We start from the raw sequence: 19,088 nt of genomic DNA on the forward strand, positions 1-19,088 counted from the left end.
AAAATAAGTCCGTTCGAAAGTGTGGCTGTTTATGTGGAACATAGTTTGATTTAGAAACTCAATTTTGTTCTTTTGAAAAACACTTAAGGAGAAACAAATTAAGTTGTCGATAGTTATGTGCTTATTATTGGTGATTAGTTAATTTTCTATAGCGATCGCATTAACATAAAAAGGTGATAACATTCTATATATAACATTTTTTATATTTTCCAATTTCGGAAAAACTATATTTTAATGAAAATAGAAAAATCTTAAATTTAATCCGTATTATTATTTCGATTCTCTCTTTTTTATTAAGATGTTACTCTAACTTCTCCATTATCGAAAATATAATATTCTCTATTATCGAAAATATAATATTCTCTGTTATCTAAAATATGCTTTAATGAAAATAGAAAATAAACGTGCAGCTATATTATTATCTTATTTTATTTATTTCTTCGAATAAAAATGTTGTTTAGTGTTGTCAGTAGACATTGTTGTATTTTCTAATATCTAAAACATATTCTATATTTCACAATTGTTTAAATTTTTGTCTGTTTTTTTTTTAAATCAAAATGTTATTCAATTTCAAATTCTCTATTATCTAAAATATGTTATTTTTCATTATCTAGAAAAAATTTCTGGTCAAGAACTTAACAAATATCATCGAACAATCTTCATATTGATCTGATACGGCTTCAACTGATAGGTTTCTCAGTCATTAGGAGATTTAGAATTAATTTTCATTTATATATTTTGGTCGATATTTTGAACTGTAATATTAATTTTCACCTATTGTTTTTTTTTCGTTTAAATAGAGATAATTATTTTATTTTGTGTAAAATTTATGGTAGAAAATGTTTCGTATAGTTGGAATAAATAGCTATAGCTATGGCGGAAATTTCAATTAATTTTTTTCGAGACATCAAAAAAGCAAAAATAAGTCCGTTCGAAAGTGTGGCTGTTTATGTGGAACATAGTTTGATTTAGAAACTCAATTTTGTTCTTTTGAAAAACACTTAAGGAGAAACAAATTAAGTTGTCGATAGTTATGTGCTTATTATTGGTGAATAGTTAACATTCTATAGCGATTGCATTAAAATAAAAGGGTGAGAAAAAGGCAGCGCAAGCGTATTGGTGCGACTGCGCTTTGTTCGGAAAATATCATCCACTGAAACGGTCTCTACACAGTCTCGTCTGATCTTGTCCAAACGCATGACATCGTAGCAGGATAGGTCCGAAAATTTTCGCGCGCTTATGTCATGTGACTTGATCTGATCGTTGACATTCGTTTTTTTTAGTGACAGTATTTATTTGTGGCCAATATCAATCAGGATACGTACGTCTCCACTGAAGGTACATATCTCTAATCGTTTCCGATAATTAACATCAACATTTTCATAAAACAGGATATTGGACACAGTTTAAAAGTTTGAGAGGGAATTTCTGATGATTTAAACATTTTGTTTTGCGGTGTGAATATTTATGATTTTTATCTGTGTTCTTTAATTGATACTTTTTTTTTGGTGCGCTTGTGTGAAATTAAGAAAAAACAATCTACCATCCAACAGGATTAATTTATTTTAGCCCCATTTGTCTAGAATAAAATTAAGTTGTTAAATATATCTCTAGTTCCTTTTTTCCTTTTATAACTGAATTAGTGTCTAAAATGCCTGTTTTTTTTGCCCCTCTTCAGTGGAGAAAATTAATTTTGTTCGTATTTTTTTCATTTTAGGGCAGCTATTCGTTGGGAAAAAGCCTAAACACAACGACAATCTGCAATCGACGTCGTCACGATAATTTTTCTTGGTATTTGTTTTAGTCATTTATACAGAGGTATCGAAAGGATAAAATTATTTAGTGCCCTTGATACCCAGCTAATTTCAGTGAGCACATTTACGTAATAATATGAATGGCACATACTGTAAGAACGATCTAAATTAAATGTGTTGTTGAGTGAAGTGTAGTGAAGGATAATTTGTACAAACGGACGATTTAAATATGAAAAGTTCCAGCAAAAACGTCAGAATGTCCTCCAGCATCCTTGTTTTTACGTCTTGGATGTTGCTCCTTCTGGAATTTAGTACAGGTAATGCCTAATTCCTAATCTTATTATTTATAGTTAACGTGCTAACACGGGGTGATTATTCAGGATTTCGGATTTCGCGACAAGAGCTAAATATGCATAAAATTGTCATGTTTATTCTGAATTATTTCGGAGCCCTCTCGCTTTTACTAATTTAGACAAACAAAAATACAAATAAATAATTTTTTATCCCGGGTGAAAAATTGTACGAGGATAAAACTGATTGTGCGGAGATATCTGCTGCTCGAACGTGTTTCGGAAATTGTGGAATAAATTTAAAGATATTCGCCAGCAGGAATTAGCACTATGAGTTCTAGCATGAAAATCAATCACTTCCAATATGCCAGTATCTGAAGTTGAGCGTAAAAGAACGGGCAAGCAGTTTGGGTCTATTTTTGCATTAAATGCTCATTTCTTTTTTAGTTTGACGTCCTAGCTCGGTCAGTGATATAAAACGGCCATTAACTCTTGAATAAAATTATTTTCAATCTTTTCGTTTTGTATTTTTCTCTGATACAATTTACATTTTTTGTCCTGTTTTTTTTTCCATCTTATTTATAAAGATTCCTCCTCTTTTTTTCAACAATGTAATCTGTTAATAACCAGAAATTATCGAAAATGTTTAAAAAATATTAATAGTAAAATATACATTTTGAAAATAAGAAAAGAATTAATTTCACCTTTATTATTCTTTTCGTTTTGTATTAAAATTGTACTTTTTGGGTGTAAATATTATTTTTTATTATCTAAAATATATACTATATATCATATCCTGTATCTATTTTGCAATTTTAGAATGAATTATCAGCATATTTCTATTTTTGTTAAACTAAAATATTGCTTAACTTTTTCTATAGACATTGTTAACTTTTTTATTATTTTGAACACATTTTATATGTTATATTTACTTAGATTTTCCAATTTTGGAAAAACTATATTTTAATGAAGACCTAAAGAAAACTCTAAAACTTTAGCTACTTTATTACTTTGATTCTCTTTTTTTTATATAATCTAAAATAAAATATTCTCTATTAGCTAAAATATATTTTAACGAAAATAGAAGAAACCTTATAGCTATAGTATTCGCTTGTTTTTTTATTTATTTAAATAAAAATCTTATTTAGTGTTATCAGTAGACATTCTTATGTTTTCTAATATCTGAAATATATTGCTTAAGATAAGATTGATACCTTAGCTATCTATATTCTTTTCCTTTCAACAATATAATCTGTTCATAACTAGAAATTATTTTAAAAGTTATTATTTAAAATATTAACGGTAAAATTTATATTTTGAAAGTAAAAAAAGCATTAATTTCTGCTGTATTATTTTATAAGAATATTACTTAATTTTGTCTGTAAAATATGTGCTACGTATTATTTTTTTTATATTTTTTCATTTTAGAACAATTAACATGTTTTTTTTCATTTGTTAAGTTAAGATATTGCTTAACCTTGTCTTCTTCTTCTTCTATATATTGCATTTATTTAGATTTTTCAATTTCGGAAAAACTATATTTTAATGAAAATTGAAAACTCTAAAATCTTTGTTTTATAATATAGTATTCTCTGTCATCTATAATATACTTTAATGAAAATAGAAACAAATCCAGAACGAATACATTTTAGTGGACACTGAAGAAATGGTCAATTCCAGCTATGTTATGGTCTTTTTGTTTCAGCTAAATTTGTCTGTAGACATTCCTGCCTTTTCTATTATCTAAGATATATTATATATAACTATATTAATGAAAATGGAATAAAAAAAAGAAAAACACTGGTCTCAGCTATATATTTGATGTTTTTAACTAGAAATATGGTTTAATTTTCTTGTTAGCATTTCTATATTTTCAAATTTTATTATTATATTTTATTATTTATTATATTTTTATTACTTTTATTTGACTTATGATTTTTTATTATTAGAATCCATATATTTTAATTATAAAAAAGCGTAATATTAATTTCATTTATATTTTTTTTATTTTAATTAGAAATATTGTTTAATGTTGTCTGTAAACATTCTTTTATTCTCTATGTTCTAAAATATACTAATAATTATATATACATGTTGATAAAATATCTGTTCGAACATTTCTGTATATATATATATATATATATATATAGCAGTGCTTGGGCTAAAGAATACTCAACGGTTTGGGTCTATTTTTGCATTAAAGGCTCATTTCTTTTTCAGTTTGACGCCCTATTTTGGTCAGTAATAAAAAACAACCATTAAGTCCTGAATAATACCATTCTGTTTTCCTTTTTATTTTTAAGAGGTTCGTTTTAATATTACCAGATAAGTCCTCTTGATATGTTGCTATTAAAAATCCGAACTAAATCGCTTTCTATTTTCTTAACTGAAATTAAAAAAACGTGTTGTGCCAACTATTTTTAACGAATTGTTATTTTTCATGTACATTAATATTATGACAATGATTTTGTACCAACTAATTTAATTCATTAAACAATGATAAATATTAAAAGAAATTAACTAGGTGATATTAATATTTGATCAAAAAAACTTGATTAAACTTAATGGCGAAATTAGAATAATGATTTGCATGTTCGATAAGTTGCCAATCCCATAACAAGATAAAACTTATTGCATTTAATGTCGCATCGCACATATTTCGGAAATTACGGAATAAATTCAGAGATAATCGTCAGCAGGAATTAGCAGTCGGGAGTATTGCATTAAATTGAATCGATTCGAATACCAGGTGATTTAAAATTTGTAAATAAAATGCATACTAACTTAGCGTCAGTTTTGAGTTGTTCTAGATTTAATTATGTTTTTTTTAATATTAAACATTATGAAAATCACTCATTTATTATATTAAAATTTAAAGGAGTTTAATAGAAATTATAAAGATTTATTCGCTATCATTGCATAAAAAAGTATAACAATAATAAGAATTCCGTCTTTGAGTGTCTTCTCTTCTAATATTTATATAAAAGTCTTGTCAATAGTATCATGATTATGTCTCTATTCTGACGGATTATAAGATAGACGGTCGGGTACAGCTGCTGCATCAAACATCAATAAAGTATTTAATTTTTCCTGGTATTTTTAGAACAGAGAGATATATAAAGCTTAATAGGTTGTTAATTGGACACTGTCAATTTACTTATTCTTTCCCCATAGATCGAAACCCCATGTCCTCACTGTGGGAATCCCATTTCACTTATTTTAATTAAATTGTAGGAACTTATTAGAAGAAGATATGGTTTATATGTAGAGTGTTTTTTTAACAGAAAATCTGTCTAAATTATTTGATTCCTTCAAAGAAATCGAGTTTTTTTTTTAATGTATCTTTATCTTGGACATTATTATGTATTATATTTAGTAGTTGTTTTTACAGTCTTATCCCTAAGATTTTAATTTATTGATGAATTATAGTTGAATGTTCTTTATTGAAGTGTGTAATGTGTATGAGTGTCCAGTGGCTTTAGCCTCTCAGTCTCTGTTTACATTTCTTAGTTTATATCAAATAGATGCTTTGTAGAGACTTTAAACGACATTATTAATCAACTAATCAAGTTTGTTAAGTTTCAAAATCAAAGCAACCATAATATACCTAGCTTTCTTGATGTACTCCATTGTTTAAAAATGTTATTTCAGTAGAAGTTTTGCGTATGTTTATATAAACAAGACAGCAAGACCTGAAGATGGGAGTCGAGATTTCGCCGAAACGTTGTCAAGACTTTAAAGATCATATATATATATATATATATATATATATATATATATATATATATATATATTATGATATATATATTTTATGATACGGTTTTTTAGGTAATAATAAAGAACCCCTTAATTAGGTAATGGCTTAAATCTTGAAAGATCGTGTGAAACAGGCAATATTCATTTTTGAAATCCTGCCAAGAATGGTACGAGATGCAATTGATTGCACTAAAGATTACTTGAAATATTTCTCCGAAATTGCCTCACGGATTTAATGATATTGGCAATATTAATACTCAAATATCGATCCCCAAAAATAACAGATTATTGGCAAATAAACGTGGAATCAGAATAATATTACTTCATTTCGGTATTAGTAAAATCTACAAGAGTCTTGTCATTGTTTTTTCGATTTGTTAGATCGATTAGTCTAGTTCAGATGTGGTTAGAGCCAATAGTTTCAGGTTTCAATGCCTTATACGACATACGTTTCTGTCAATTCTCAATATTGATTGATTGTAGAAGGGTAATAAGAGATTAAACCATCAGGAGTCAAATACATAAAAGGGACAAAGACAGAGATAAGAGTATTTACCAAATTAATTAGTTTGCTTTATATTTTATACGTTTATTTATTAGGGGCTTGCATATATATTGATCGGCGATATCTATTGGTGAAAATACGCATAGAAGTATAGAAGCAATCAACTTTTAAACAACCTAACCTAAATGTTAAGTTCCATGATTTTATGTTTTCCATCTACTATTTTCGATTTATTCACTTTATGCAGGCTCTAATCATAAAAGGCTTAAAATTATATTTTCAAAATTCATTACTTCGGTTGTTTCTGAATTGTTGGTCTTGGTTGATGAGGGACTGAGGGACCAAAAAAGTTTAATGACAACGAATTACTAGACCTATTGGATGCAAAACCCCGTTCAAACTCTCAGGTAGCTTAGCAGCTGATGAATGAACTATTTCTAGACGTTTTCTTGCGATTGGAAGGATCCAAAAGAAAGAAAATCCGCTTCAATATTGTGGTTTCATCACTTCCAGATAAAAAATCAAGAAGTTTCTGTGGAGTATTGTGACTACGACAATTTCAAGCTCAAGAAGTTGTTTTGTTGAGTTGTTTCAAAAAATCTTAGGGTACATATGATGGGATCAGTAAGGTGTAGTATATTAAGAGCCGCTAAAGTGATTGAAACTGTTACTGCAGATGTCTAGACACTTCAATTGAACATATTGAATGACGTATTATTGCCAATAAGGTCAATAGCTGGTAATAGGCGCAAAAGCATCCTCTTGTACGGCAACGCTCGATTGTGAAGTTCCGCCGCTTTCCTTCATTCTCACCAGATATAGTGCCTATTGATTATCATTTTTTTAGATCGATACAGCATGGTTTGCTTGTCACACGGTTTCACCATGTTGTCGAAAAGATGAAAGATTATTCGTTTATTTATATTTTATAGAAATAAATTTGTATAAGGAAAAAAATTAATTAAGAAATAATAATTTTCGCTCAGGAAACAGCAATACCAGGAAATGTTTTATATTAAAACGTACTCAAAAACAACTTCCTAATTAAAAGACCGTTTTTTATCAGGCCGAAGAAATTTTATCTAATAAAATTATACCCAGCCAGGGGCAGGGAACATCTTAGATATGATAAGATATATATTTATATTGGATTGTTGGGAAAGTTTTAAAGGTCTTCAACACAGGAAACAAAATAAACATTATGATATTGCAAAAAGAAAACTCGAATTTAGGAGATATTATTCGATGAGTGGCTTATTGTTTCCGAAACTTTATTAACTCTCCTGCCTTTATTGGAGAGAAAAGTTAATACATTTTTTTATAGTCGACCTAAACTAAATATATATAAAAAGCGTATTGGAATAAGAAGTCTTCTTAATCACTTTTTTTCACCTTTAACGGAGGTCTAATATAAATGACAGATTTTTACTCAAAAATAACATTACAAATATCATAAACCAAAATAAAATTTGTTGTGAAATTTTTATTTCTTCTGATATATTGCTTGAAATGTATATCAGCGATATCTATAGGTGAAAATGTAAAGTATCAATGTAAAAAAATTATTAAACAATCTAATATAATTGTTAAATTCACTGGTTTCATTTCTCTACATACAATAGTAATTTATCATCTAATATTATTAATTTATTTAGTATCTACACATACTAATCATGGAACATTGAAAATTGCATTTAGGACGTTTATGGCTTGTGTTGATTTAAAGAAATTTGTTGCCAAAATCCAGCAAACACTTTTAGAAACTCATGGTAATACTGCTATATGATATATATAGTGGTGATCTTGATGTTAATGGTAAAGAAAAACTTGAAGATCAAGAAAGTTCGAAAGCAATGAACTTTAAGACTTATTGTATAAAAAGCCGGTTGAAATGCCCAAAGAATTTTCCCATAACTCAACAGTTAGTTCTGTTTTAACTATCTGAAGGATTCGAATCAAAACAAATTGCCTTTAGATCAGGGTACCATCGAGTACTTGTTGGTTTTCTGTAGTTATGATTGAGCTCTTTATCATTTGGTTATCTCATTCATTTCAATCTATCTTTATCAATCGTTACAATCTAGCATATATCTTCAGTTCATTCTTGTTTTAATCGATATAAAATAAAATGAGATTATTTGCCTACCATTTGTTTATACTTAAAGGAGTTATTTCAGATCTTGAAATATGCTACAAAAATTGACAATAGAATATCCATTTTCACTCCTTATTGTGAATTATATTTCTTTATGATAATATGTTCAATTATTTGCACACCATTTTTCTTACTATCTTATTAGCCTACATATTCCCCAGATATTGGCCCTATTGGTTGTCACTTACTTGGATAGATATCCCATTTTCTGCCTGAAGGGTACTTCCACTTTTATGCATATACCAAGAGAATTATTCAATTATTGATTAGCTTTAAAGGATGTGGTGTTATTCTGGTGAAAGGAAGGAAAACATAAATATATAGTGTAGTAATGTTCGTCGGGTCGGTCGGTCGGAATATGTGGCTGTCCACGCGATTGTTTGTCGAAATACTTGTTTATTTCGATTTAAATTGTATAGTACATGTGGTCGACGGGAGAATGGAGAGCATATTAGGTTAGGTAAAGGAAGTACGGTAGCGCTGTGGAAGTGGTACTGTTACAAGGGGGTAGAGAAAAGAAAAGAGAGCGAGACGTCGCCGTGGTGGTCTTATATATCCGGAAACTGCATGGTACCAATCCACCGGCGTTGCCAACCTTTGAACTTGCTGTAGGTGAATGGGTGGCCTAAAGGCTTGTAGCGGTCGCTATATCAGTAGATTAAAAAAATATTTGAAAAAAAATATATACATATATAAATATATTCATTGTTCAGATAATAAACATGGAAAATATGGTGAAATCAATCAATCAAATATTGTTTTTGATTATTCCTGCTTTAACCCAATTGCAGGTTAATCAGAAAGTTAAATATACGAAGAAGAGGAGCAAGAAAGTTTTGTTATTGGAATTCAGTATCGAGAAGAAAAAAATTATCAGTATATATATATAATAACAAATTTCATTCCGAACTTCCAGCGGAGAAGGCATGAAATATTGTAAGTGATTTTTCGAATAGTCATCACATATTTATTATTCCCGAGAAGAAATATTAATCCAAGAATGAAAAGTTTTGTTCCAGATATTGAACGGAAAAACTAATAACTAATTTAAAATTATGAGGTTTAGGGAAGTTTTAATAAAAATGAATGTTCAATATTTTTAACTAACAAGTAAAGTTCTGAATAACTTTCGGATTTTGTTGTGGATAACAATGTTGAGCTCAGGTCAAACATAAAATAGGAGTTTTCAATATTCGAATACAATACATGTATTATTATACATGTATAATTCTAGTATTACTATACATGTATAATTCTTATATTAAACAATATTATTTTATATGTAAACTGGTTCTTAGTCTTCCTCTTTCTTATAACTCTTGGTCTAATATAGTAAAAACACCTTTAAAGATAATTTCACTATCTCTATTAATACTTATTCAGTACATAACATACTACAACATACTATAACATGTTTGAAGTTAACATGTTAACAAAAAACTTGAGTTTCAGGCCAATTAACAGTGAAAAATATAATTGTCCGAATTTCCATTTGTGAAACCATCCAGAAGATCATCTTCCATCACAATATTTGATCATATACATATTTAATCAACTGGGAAGTTTAGATATATCCACCATACAGCCCAGACCTTGCCCGGTCCGACTAATATTTGTTCCGTTGTATGTAAAATTCTCTGTTACCAGACAAATGACAGAAGTCATTAATCTGGCGGACAAATATATTATTGAATAGCGTTTGAAAGTTATATTAATAGTCTCGTCTTGGAAACCCCGAAAGAATCGAAATTACTTTTTGCCTAACCCATTATATAAAATGATTTCTGTATTAACTGGAATCAGATAAAGTATCCAATTACTTTTCAAAGTTGAAGAGACTAAATTACCTAAAATATCAGATATTTGTTGCGAATCAACTGTTGAAGGTATTTATCATTTTATATAACATGTGATTTTCAGTGATATATCTATAACCTTGATGATTTTTGATAAAAAAATGAATATATGTATTTTAAACTTACGTTCTACAAGAAATTATAATTTACATTATAACTTATTACAAGATTATTAAGAATATCAATATAAAAATTATATCACTTGAAGGAATATAAAATTCTACATAAATGATAATAATTTTATTGTTATATATCTTTAATTAAATTTAAACTACAGTTTAATGTTCCAAAAGTGACTAAAAATTTGTTCCGACTATATAAAATATATGAAAAAACTCCATGTTACCTAATTTCGTTTAAATTCCTTGTTATTATATGAAACTTGAGTAAGAGTCTTTTGTATTATAACTGAAATACTATAAAGTACATGTTCTGTAGACTCTAATACATATTGCAACTTAATCAACAATTAATTATAACACTTGAAAAAACATATAATTAGACCAAAGCCAGAACTAAAAAATTGTCTCGGCTATATAAATCATACCGAAAAAATTGCAAAATCCACGTTGCCTAATTTCATAAAAATTCCCTTTTTATCCGAAAAATTTTCGATCACAAAATTAATAAAAGTAGATAATATCAAAAGGGTAATATTTTTAGTGAATTATTATTCAATAATGTTCAAAGATGTGTTAATATTCACGGTCTAGAAATAGATTTAAAGGATTCTTGAAGCATTATTGGAAATTAATATTTCCAAATTAGGGATATTAAACAAGTCCTTTGCGAGCGTAAGCTGGACCCTAAATTCGTATCCAATTTGCTGTGAAATCCCAACGCTAACAGTACAATTTTCTCCAAATGACCAATTAGTTTTAGTTCTTAATCTATGCGGATCATGGTTGATCACTACGAATGCCTCTTTTTCATTTAATATAAAATCCAAATTACGTCGGTGAGATTTGAAGATACGAGACTTAGTTCTCTGGAAACATTTAATTAATTTTTGTGTTTTAAAATCTTGTCGTTTGTTATTAGCGATAAAAGAGATAGATAGGGAATAATTTCATAATGAAAATAATTATTTTGTTCCGGATATTTCGTTAAATACTCGATATTCGAATTAAATTAAAAGTTTCAATTGCAAATTGAAATTATATATGTGTAATAATGATGCTTTTACAGAAATACAATAATAAAATATTTTTTGCGTTAAAGTTTCAGTGTGGAATAAATTATTTTATATTGATTTTGATGTATTTGCGTATAGAACAGCGAAAAAAATTAATTTTTGAACAATTAGATTGTAATTTTATTTTCAATTTTTATTATTAATATATTATTATATTATTTTATGCCCAACGATAGGTTTGGACGAATTTAGATAGATAATCTCTATTAAAAGTGAACTGTAAATTACACAGACCAATGAAAAACATGTTTTTAAACGTTTTCTTTTTCTAAGTCCTGTTGTCTTAAGTACTGAAATTGAATTACCTCACAATATAACTCATAAAATAGGGAAATTTTGATGTATAACAACTAAACATCATAGTTTTTTAAATTTTCTTGTTATTTTTACTTACAGTATGTCATTTCGTTTCTCGCATTAAAGTTACTAACAGTAACTATAATTTTTCGATCTCTCTTATGCCTTGATCAAATCATTTTATTGCTCTTCACAGAATCAATATTTTAAAGTAACTTTGAAGAACATACAGCAAATAGTGTTTTCAATCATGATAATGTTGCTGTTTTAAATTTTATTGGTCCATTATTGTACAGATGTTGGTTTGAGTCTTCTCTTGGTTTGGTTTGACCCTCAAGTTTGTCTAGGTATTCTTTTTCTGCTTCTTTCTGTTTTCCTTTATTTGTATATATAGCTATTTTTATAGCATATAGCATTTTTATTTAAAAAATATTCAGCTTTCTGAGTTCACTGTTGCTAAGAAAAATTGGCTTTTTGCTTAGAATTTGTTTCATGGTATTATCTCAAGTTTCTGTAGGCCTTCTTGTTTGCTCCTCTATTATTCTCTTTTTTTCATATTATTGTTATTTTTTTCTTCCTTTTATTTCTTATTCTTTTTTTAATAGTTCCGCTCTTGTTTTAAGTTTGCTGTTTCTGTTTATGTTCTTTTTTGCATCTACATGAAGCTTTAATAGGATTTATTATTGCCATTTTGTGATTTTCATATAATTCTTATTTTTATTTATCTTTTTCTTCTTAATCAGAGTAAGATTTCAACTCTTAAGTTATATTATGTTACACTTATGTTACTTATATAGCCTCTAAACTATTGTTTTTTGTGATCTTTTAATATAGCTTAAATTTGTTATATTTTTTTCTTCTTTGTCATATTTATCTGGCTCATATGTTTTACCTATATTTTCTTCTACTTTTCCTTATAATTATTAATCTTAATTTTATTTTTTCAAAAAATGAACATTTTCAGCAAATGATTCTCTAATTTGAAATAATCTCAGTTTTATCAGCAGTAGTAAGAGATGGGTTTTGGGATGGTCCTTAAGTTGGTTACTCTTTAGTTGGTAGTCTTAGTATCGATAATTAAGCAATAGATCCAGTCTAGTTAAGTATTAGTTCTAGTTAAATATATATATATATATATATATATATATATATATATATATATATATATATATATATATATATATATATATCTTTTAACCTAAATATGGTTAACTTATGGTTTGTGTATTATTAGTTTGAACCTTTTTCGATTATTTATAACAGCAATTATAGCGTAGCGTGTAATAAAGAGATTTCGTTACAACAACGGCATTAGGGTAGTCACTTTAAATTCTGTTTCGGAGAGGATGGTTACATTGGATGAATAATATCGGAAATTTTAACTAAGATAAAGCTCTTTATAAACCGACAAAATCAAGATCATTATCCCAGGACCTTCGGCCCTTGGATAAATATTTTATGCGATTCTACTCCTTAACAATCGTCACATCGGTTCATGCAATTTTCAACGAATCTGTTTCGTCTTTCTTCCCAAACGTACCTAAAATTTAGCCGACCGATTCGGTCCAGTTCTCATTTTCTTTCCAACTTAACTAAATACTGACAGTTTTAATAATTTATTTACGAAAACTGTCAACCGAAACGTACTGGAATAAATATGTAAATATTAAAGATAAATGTTTCGTAGCCTATTTTGGAAAGTTTAATATTCAGTCTGATAATAAAATTATTATACATTCCAGTTCCCTTAATTTCCGATATATTACCGGTTAACAGTCGAAATTGAATTTTGGTGAATTTCCAGTTATATAAGGATAAACACTGTTCTTCGAAGTAAACTGGTAAATTATTATTTTTGGAATAACCATCACTATCTTCTGATGATATCTTGTATTGTCTCTATACAGCTTCTTATCATTTTCGCCTTATATTAAGTATGTTCGTGTACTCTCATATTTTTTTACATTAAGAACTAATTCCCAACATTTTCTACAACTTTCTCACAACTTTCTGCGTATGCCAGCCAAGCTATGCTGTACCGATCTAAATAAGAGGTAATCACATGGCCTTATGTCTGGTGAGTATGTTGGTGTGACAGATCTTTCATCTTAGCTGCGCTGTTACACGCAATTGCTAGTATTGCAAATATACGCCATTATACTTGTTGAGCTGATATCAGTAGACATCGTAGTGTAGTACAGTGTAGAAAATATAGAAAGTGGGCAAAAATCGCAAATTTTCGCTGGAATGGAATGGAAAAAGTTCAAAATATTTTCACCTCTTGGATCAAGTCTCAATATATATGTATTTTCGGGTAAAATAAACGACAATTCATGTAAAATTGTTTTAGAATTTATTATTTTTGAATGACATAAACAATTATATATTAAAGGTCATATAAAAAATATTATTATATGACCGTTTGATTCAGTAAAAAATTCTTTATCCTTTATGTAATTTTCATTGATTCGCGCTCATTTTGATAGAAAATACCGCAAAAACATTGAAAATGGCCAAAAATCGCAAATTTTCCCGATTATATATATATATATATATATATATATATATATATATATATATATATATATATATATATATATATATATATATATATATGGAAAAAGTTTAACATTTTTTCACCTATGCAGTATTAATAAAACCTTCAATATACACGTATTTTCGAGAGAAATATACGAAAATCGAGGTTTAATTGCTTTAAAATTGTAATTTTCAAGATGTGCGACATAAATCTAAATCCTTTGAGTTTTTGAAAATACACTTATTATTATATAACTTAAAGATTAAAGTCTATATAAAAACTATAATATCACCATTCGATTCAGCAAAAAATTCTTAATCATTTCGGTAATTTTAATTAACCTGCGATTATTTTCACAGAAATGACAGCGCAAACATTGAAAATGGCCAAGAATCGCAAATTTTCACGACTATAAAATTATCAATATACATGTATTTTGAGGTGAAATAAACGAAAATCTAGGTTAAATTGCTTTAAAATTTACACTTTTCAATATATTCGATATGAACAGAAATTGTCTAATTTTTAAAAATACACTTTTCATTATATAACTTAGAAGATTGTAAAATAATAATACCACCATTCGATTCTGAATTGGTATTTTCATAAATTTGTGATTATTTGAATGGAAATTATAGCAAAATAATAGATAAATGGCCAAGAATCGAAGTGACAACAAATTTTTAACTCTCTTAAACATGTAACTTCCTAAATATATGTATTTTGGGGTAAATTAAATGAAAATCTATTTTAAATTGTTTTATAATTTATATTTATTTGTTTTTATTATTTTCACTTTTGTCTATAAGTAGTCACAATTACCAATATAAATTAACGATTCTATGAGTTGGATTCGGATCAGCTACTATAACAACAATAAGAGGACCACCTTAGGCATTAAATAATGCATTCGCATTATTGGAAAAACTTGATTTGTATGGATTTTTTTCTTAAATGATTCTTGTACGCCAGCTTTTTGTTCATATAGTGTTAACACATGATAAGAAAAAAATTATCTAAATATTATGCATTTTGGAATGCTTAAATTTTTATATACTATTTGCCTTTTATCTGTAAAGTTTTTTAGATGTTTTTTTTTCTCTAATGTAATGCATTTGGCTATTTTCTGTGATACAACTAACTGTAATCACGCAATATAATTGATATTTTATCGTCGTTAGTAGAGTTTCTCCATCTCTTTTATGGCCTGCCTGCTACTTACTCACATCATCTATTTTATAAACATAAATCAAATAATGAAGAACTTGTACGCACTGTTAGCGTATCTATAGAGTATGTGTCATTTCCTCGAAGCATGAACAACAAATGTTGTCAGTCCGTTGAAAATGTCTGAATTTATACCGAGTAAACTGCATTTGCGGGAAGTTTTACTATTTACTTCAATTTTGATATTTCATCATAAAAACATTAATAATAAATAAGAAATGGTACCAGTCCTCCGTAATCTCCAGACCTGGCTCTTTCTGATTACTACTTGTTTAGGCATATGACCGCTTCATTTCTTATGAAGATATCGAAAAATAGGTTGATCCATGGATAGCTCAAAATATACACGGTTCTTTCGATATGGAATCCGTAAATTGTCTGAAAGATGAAAAGAAGTTGCGGCTATCGATGGACAATACTTCGAATAAAATACATTATAACGACTTTTAACAATAAAGATTCAAATTAAAAGGAAATCCTTTAAAACTAGCTTATCGATCTAATATTTTTAATACGTTTAGGTAAAACATGGATATTGATAGATATAATTAGAAGAAGAATTAATATGAATAATTAATAGAAGCGATTTGACCATCGCATAGTGGAAAATCAATCTAATCCGTAATTTATTGATAAAGTATTATTTAACTGGAACAATACTGTGAAATTATTTTCGGTGTGATTTATGTATTATATATTTCTTATAAATCATTGAGTCGGGTTTTTCAAATAAAATAGAAAAGTTATTCACCCGTACGAGCCATTACTCATCCAAAATTATTGTTGAAAATATGGTGTTGTATGTTCTTCTAAATATATTTTACGCTGTCATGGTTTTTGTCTCTGGAGGAAGACGGTATGTTGCTTTTGTTTTCCTTCTAATCTTTTTACTGTCACGTTGTTAGGTTAGGTTAGGTTAGTTTAGTCTTTTCCACTTCCGGCCTTATCGAAAATAAACCTCGGCGAAGAATTATTGTAAGTTCGTTCGAAAGTAACCGGCCAGTTTTAATGGCTTAAGAGAAATTCTTTTTTGAGCTGATCAATTTATGTTTTCTGAAGGTGAAATAAATTTTTTTATCTTTAACGTACAAGACACGAAGAAAAATGAAAATTTCTGCCATTTTGCATTTAACAGGTCTATCAATATGGCTTATTTTGGATCATGTCTGCTGTTGATTATTCTGATTAGCTCTAGCAATATTTAGATTATTCAAATAAATATAAGAAGAATATATATGACTAGTATTTCATTATTATAGACATTCTATACATCTATATACAACTATATTAGATTTAGCCATATTAACCATATTAGCCATATTATTTCATATTAAATACTTAAATAAATATAAAAAGAATATATGTGATTAATATTTCATTATTAGAATCATTCTCTACGTCTAAATACGATAGTTTCACAAGTAATACAGTACTAGAGCTATCAGGAATGTCTTGTTTTGGATCTTGTCTACTGTAGATTATTTTGTTTGGCTTTAACATTACTAAAAATACTCAAATAAATATAAGAAGAATATATTTGTACTTTTTTGAATATACTAGTTCTCATTATTATAAACATTCTATACATTCAAATACAATAGTTTTGCAAATAATACAATTCCAGATATATCAAGGTGACTTGTTTTGGATCGTGTTTACAGTAGATTATATTGATTAACTTTAGCAATAGTAAAAACACTCAGATAAATATAATAAAAATATATTTGACTAGTACTCATTATTATAATCATCCTATACATCCAAATACAATGGTTTTGCAAATAATACAATTCCAGATATATCAAGGTGACTTGTTTTGGATCGTGTTTACAGTAGATTATTTTGATTAACTTTAGCTATAGTAAAAACACTCAAATAAATATAGGAAAAATATATTTGACTAGTACTCATTACTATAATCATTCTATACATCAAAATACAACACTTTTACAAATGAAATAATACTAGAGCTATGAGGAATGTCTTGTTTTAGATCACGTCTACCGTAGTTTATTTTGATTAACCTTAACAATACTAAAAATACCTAACTAAATATAAGAAGAATATATTTGACTAGTACTCATTATTATAAACATTCTATACATCAAAATACAACAGTTTTACAAATGTATTAATACTAGAGCTATGAGGAATGTCTTGTTTTAGAGCACGTCTACCGTAGTTTATTTTGATTAACCTTAACAATTCTAAAAATACTCAAATATATATAAGAAGAATATATTTGACTTGTACTCATTATTATAAACATTCTATACAACCAAATACAATAGTTTTGCAAATAATACAATTCCAGATATAACAAGGTTACTTATTTTGGATCGTGTTTACAGTAGATTATTCTAATTAATTTTAGCAATAGTAAAAACACTTAAATAAATATAAGAAAAATATATTTGACTAGTACTTATTATTACAATAATTCTAAACATCAAAATATAACAGTTTTACAAATTAAATAATACTAGAGCTATCAGGAAAATCTTGTTTTGGATTATGTCTACTGTAAATTACTTTGATTAGCCTTAACAATACTAAAAATACTCAAATATATATAAGAAGAATATATTTGACTTTTACTCATTATTATAAACATTCTATACGTCAAAATACAACAGTTTTACAAATGAAACAATACCATACCTATCAGGAGAGTTTGTTCATGTTATAGCTGCTGTAGATTATTCAACGATAGCGATTAGTTGTTAATATTGAGCATACTGAAATAAATATAAGAAGAATATATTTTATTTGAACTCTATTCTTCTAATCGTTTACTGTCATGTTGTTAGGTTAGGTTATGTTAGTTCAGTTTTCTTTTTATTTCTAGCGTTATTGAAAACAAACCACAAAGAATTATTGTAAGTTCGTTCGAGAATAACCGGCCAGTTTTAATGGTACAAGAGAAATTCTTTTATGAGCCGATCAATTTATGTTTTCTGAAGGTGAAATAAATTTTTTTATCTTGAGCGTACAAGACACGAAGAAAAATGAGAATTTCTGTCATTTTTCATTAAAATTATGCCATATCTCCTTTTTCGTCTTGATCTCCGCTGGTTCGAATATATTTTTTCTCTTGTCTCCTTCGTCTAACTCAAGGATGTACTAAAATATATGTTTACTTTTAGTGGCCCACATTTTTAAAAATGCCACAAAAAATGCATATACATATTCCCTCTATATATTTTGTTTTTCAACGTTAAGAATATTAAAATTGTCTGTATCTACTTTATTTTTAAGCATTTCACTGCTTGGAATAATAACGTAATGTCAACATTTTTTGATTTTTATGTATTACACTGTTTCCTTACGTCATACGTTCTTTCTTTAGTTTTATTTCAATGATAAATAAACATAACATATGTAAATTTTAGTATTAAATTACAGTTACAGCAAAAAAATAAAACACATACACCTATAAGAAAATATTTCATTAAAACTTCATTGTTATAAATTCACTAGATAAGTATAATACAATAGCTTTGCATATAATACA

The 19,088-nt window shown here is 27.6% G+C and overlaps 2 protein-coding genes across 2 annotated transcripts in view; both read left to right on the forward strand.

Moving 5' to 3' along the window:
• LOC143197536 (uncharacterized) overlaps positions 1-19,088 on the forward strand; it is a 219,389-nt gene that overhangs the window by 36,699 nt on the left and 163,602 nt on the right. The gene's annotated exons all lie outside the window — the stretch shown is intronic.
• LOC143197535 (lachesin) overlaps positions 1,883-19,088 on the forward strand; it is a 543,053-nt gene continuing 525,847 nt past the window's right edge. Inside the window, exon 1 of the mRNA XM_076406073.1 lies at positions 1,883-2,071. Within this exon, the coding sequence (XP_076262188.1) occupies positions 1,984-2,071 (88 nt within the window). The 5' untranslated portion in view covers positions 1,883-1,983. The remainder of the gene's footprint in view (positions 2,072-19,088) is intronic.

The sequence above is a fragment of the Rhynchophorus ferrugineus genome, unplaced genomic scaffold (genome assembly GCF_030347505.1).
Source record: "Rhynchophorus ferrugineus isolate W39M unplaced genomic scaffold, kcgeb_rfMv2 rfM5, whole genome shotgun sequence".
In the NCBI taxonomy this organism is placed as follows: domain Eukaryota; kingdom Metazoa; phylum Arthropoda; class Insecta; order Coleoptera; family Curculionidae; genus Rhynchophorus; species Rhynchophorus ferrugineus.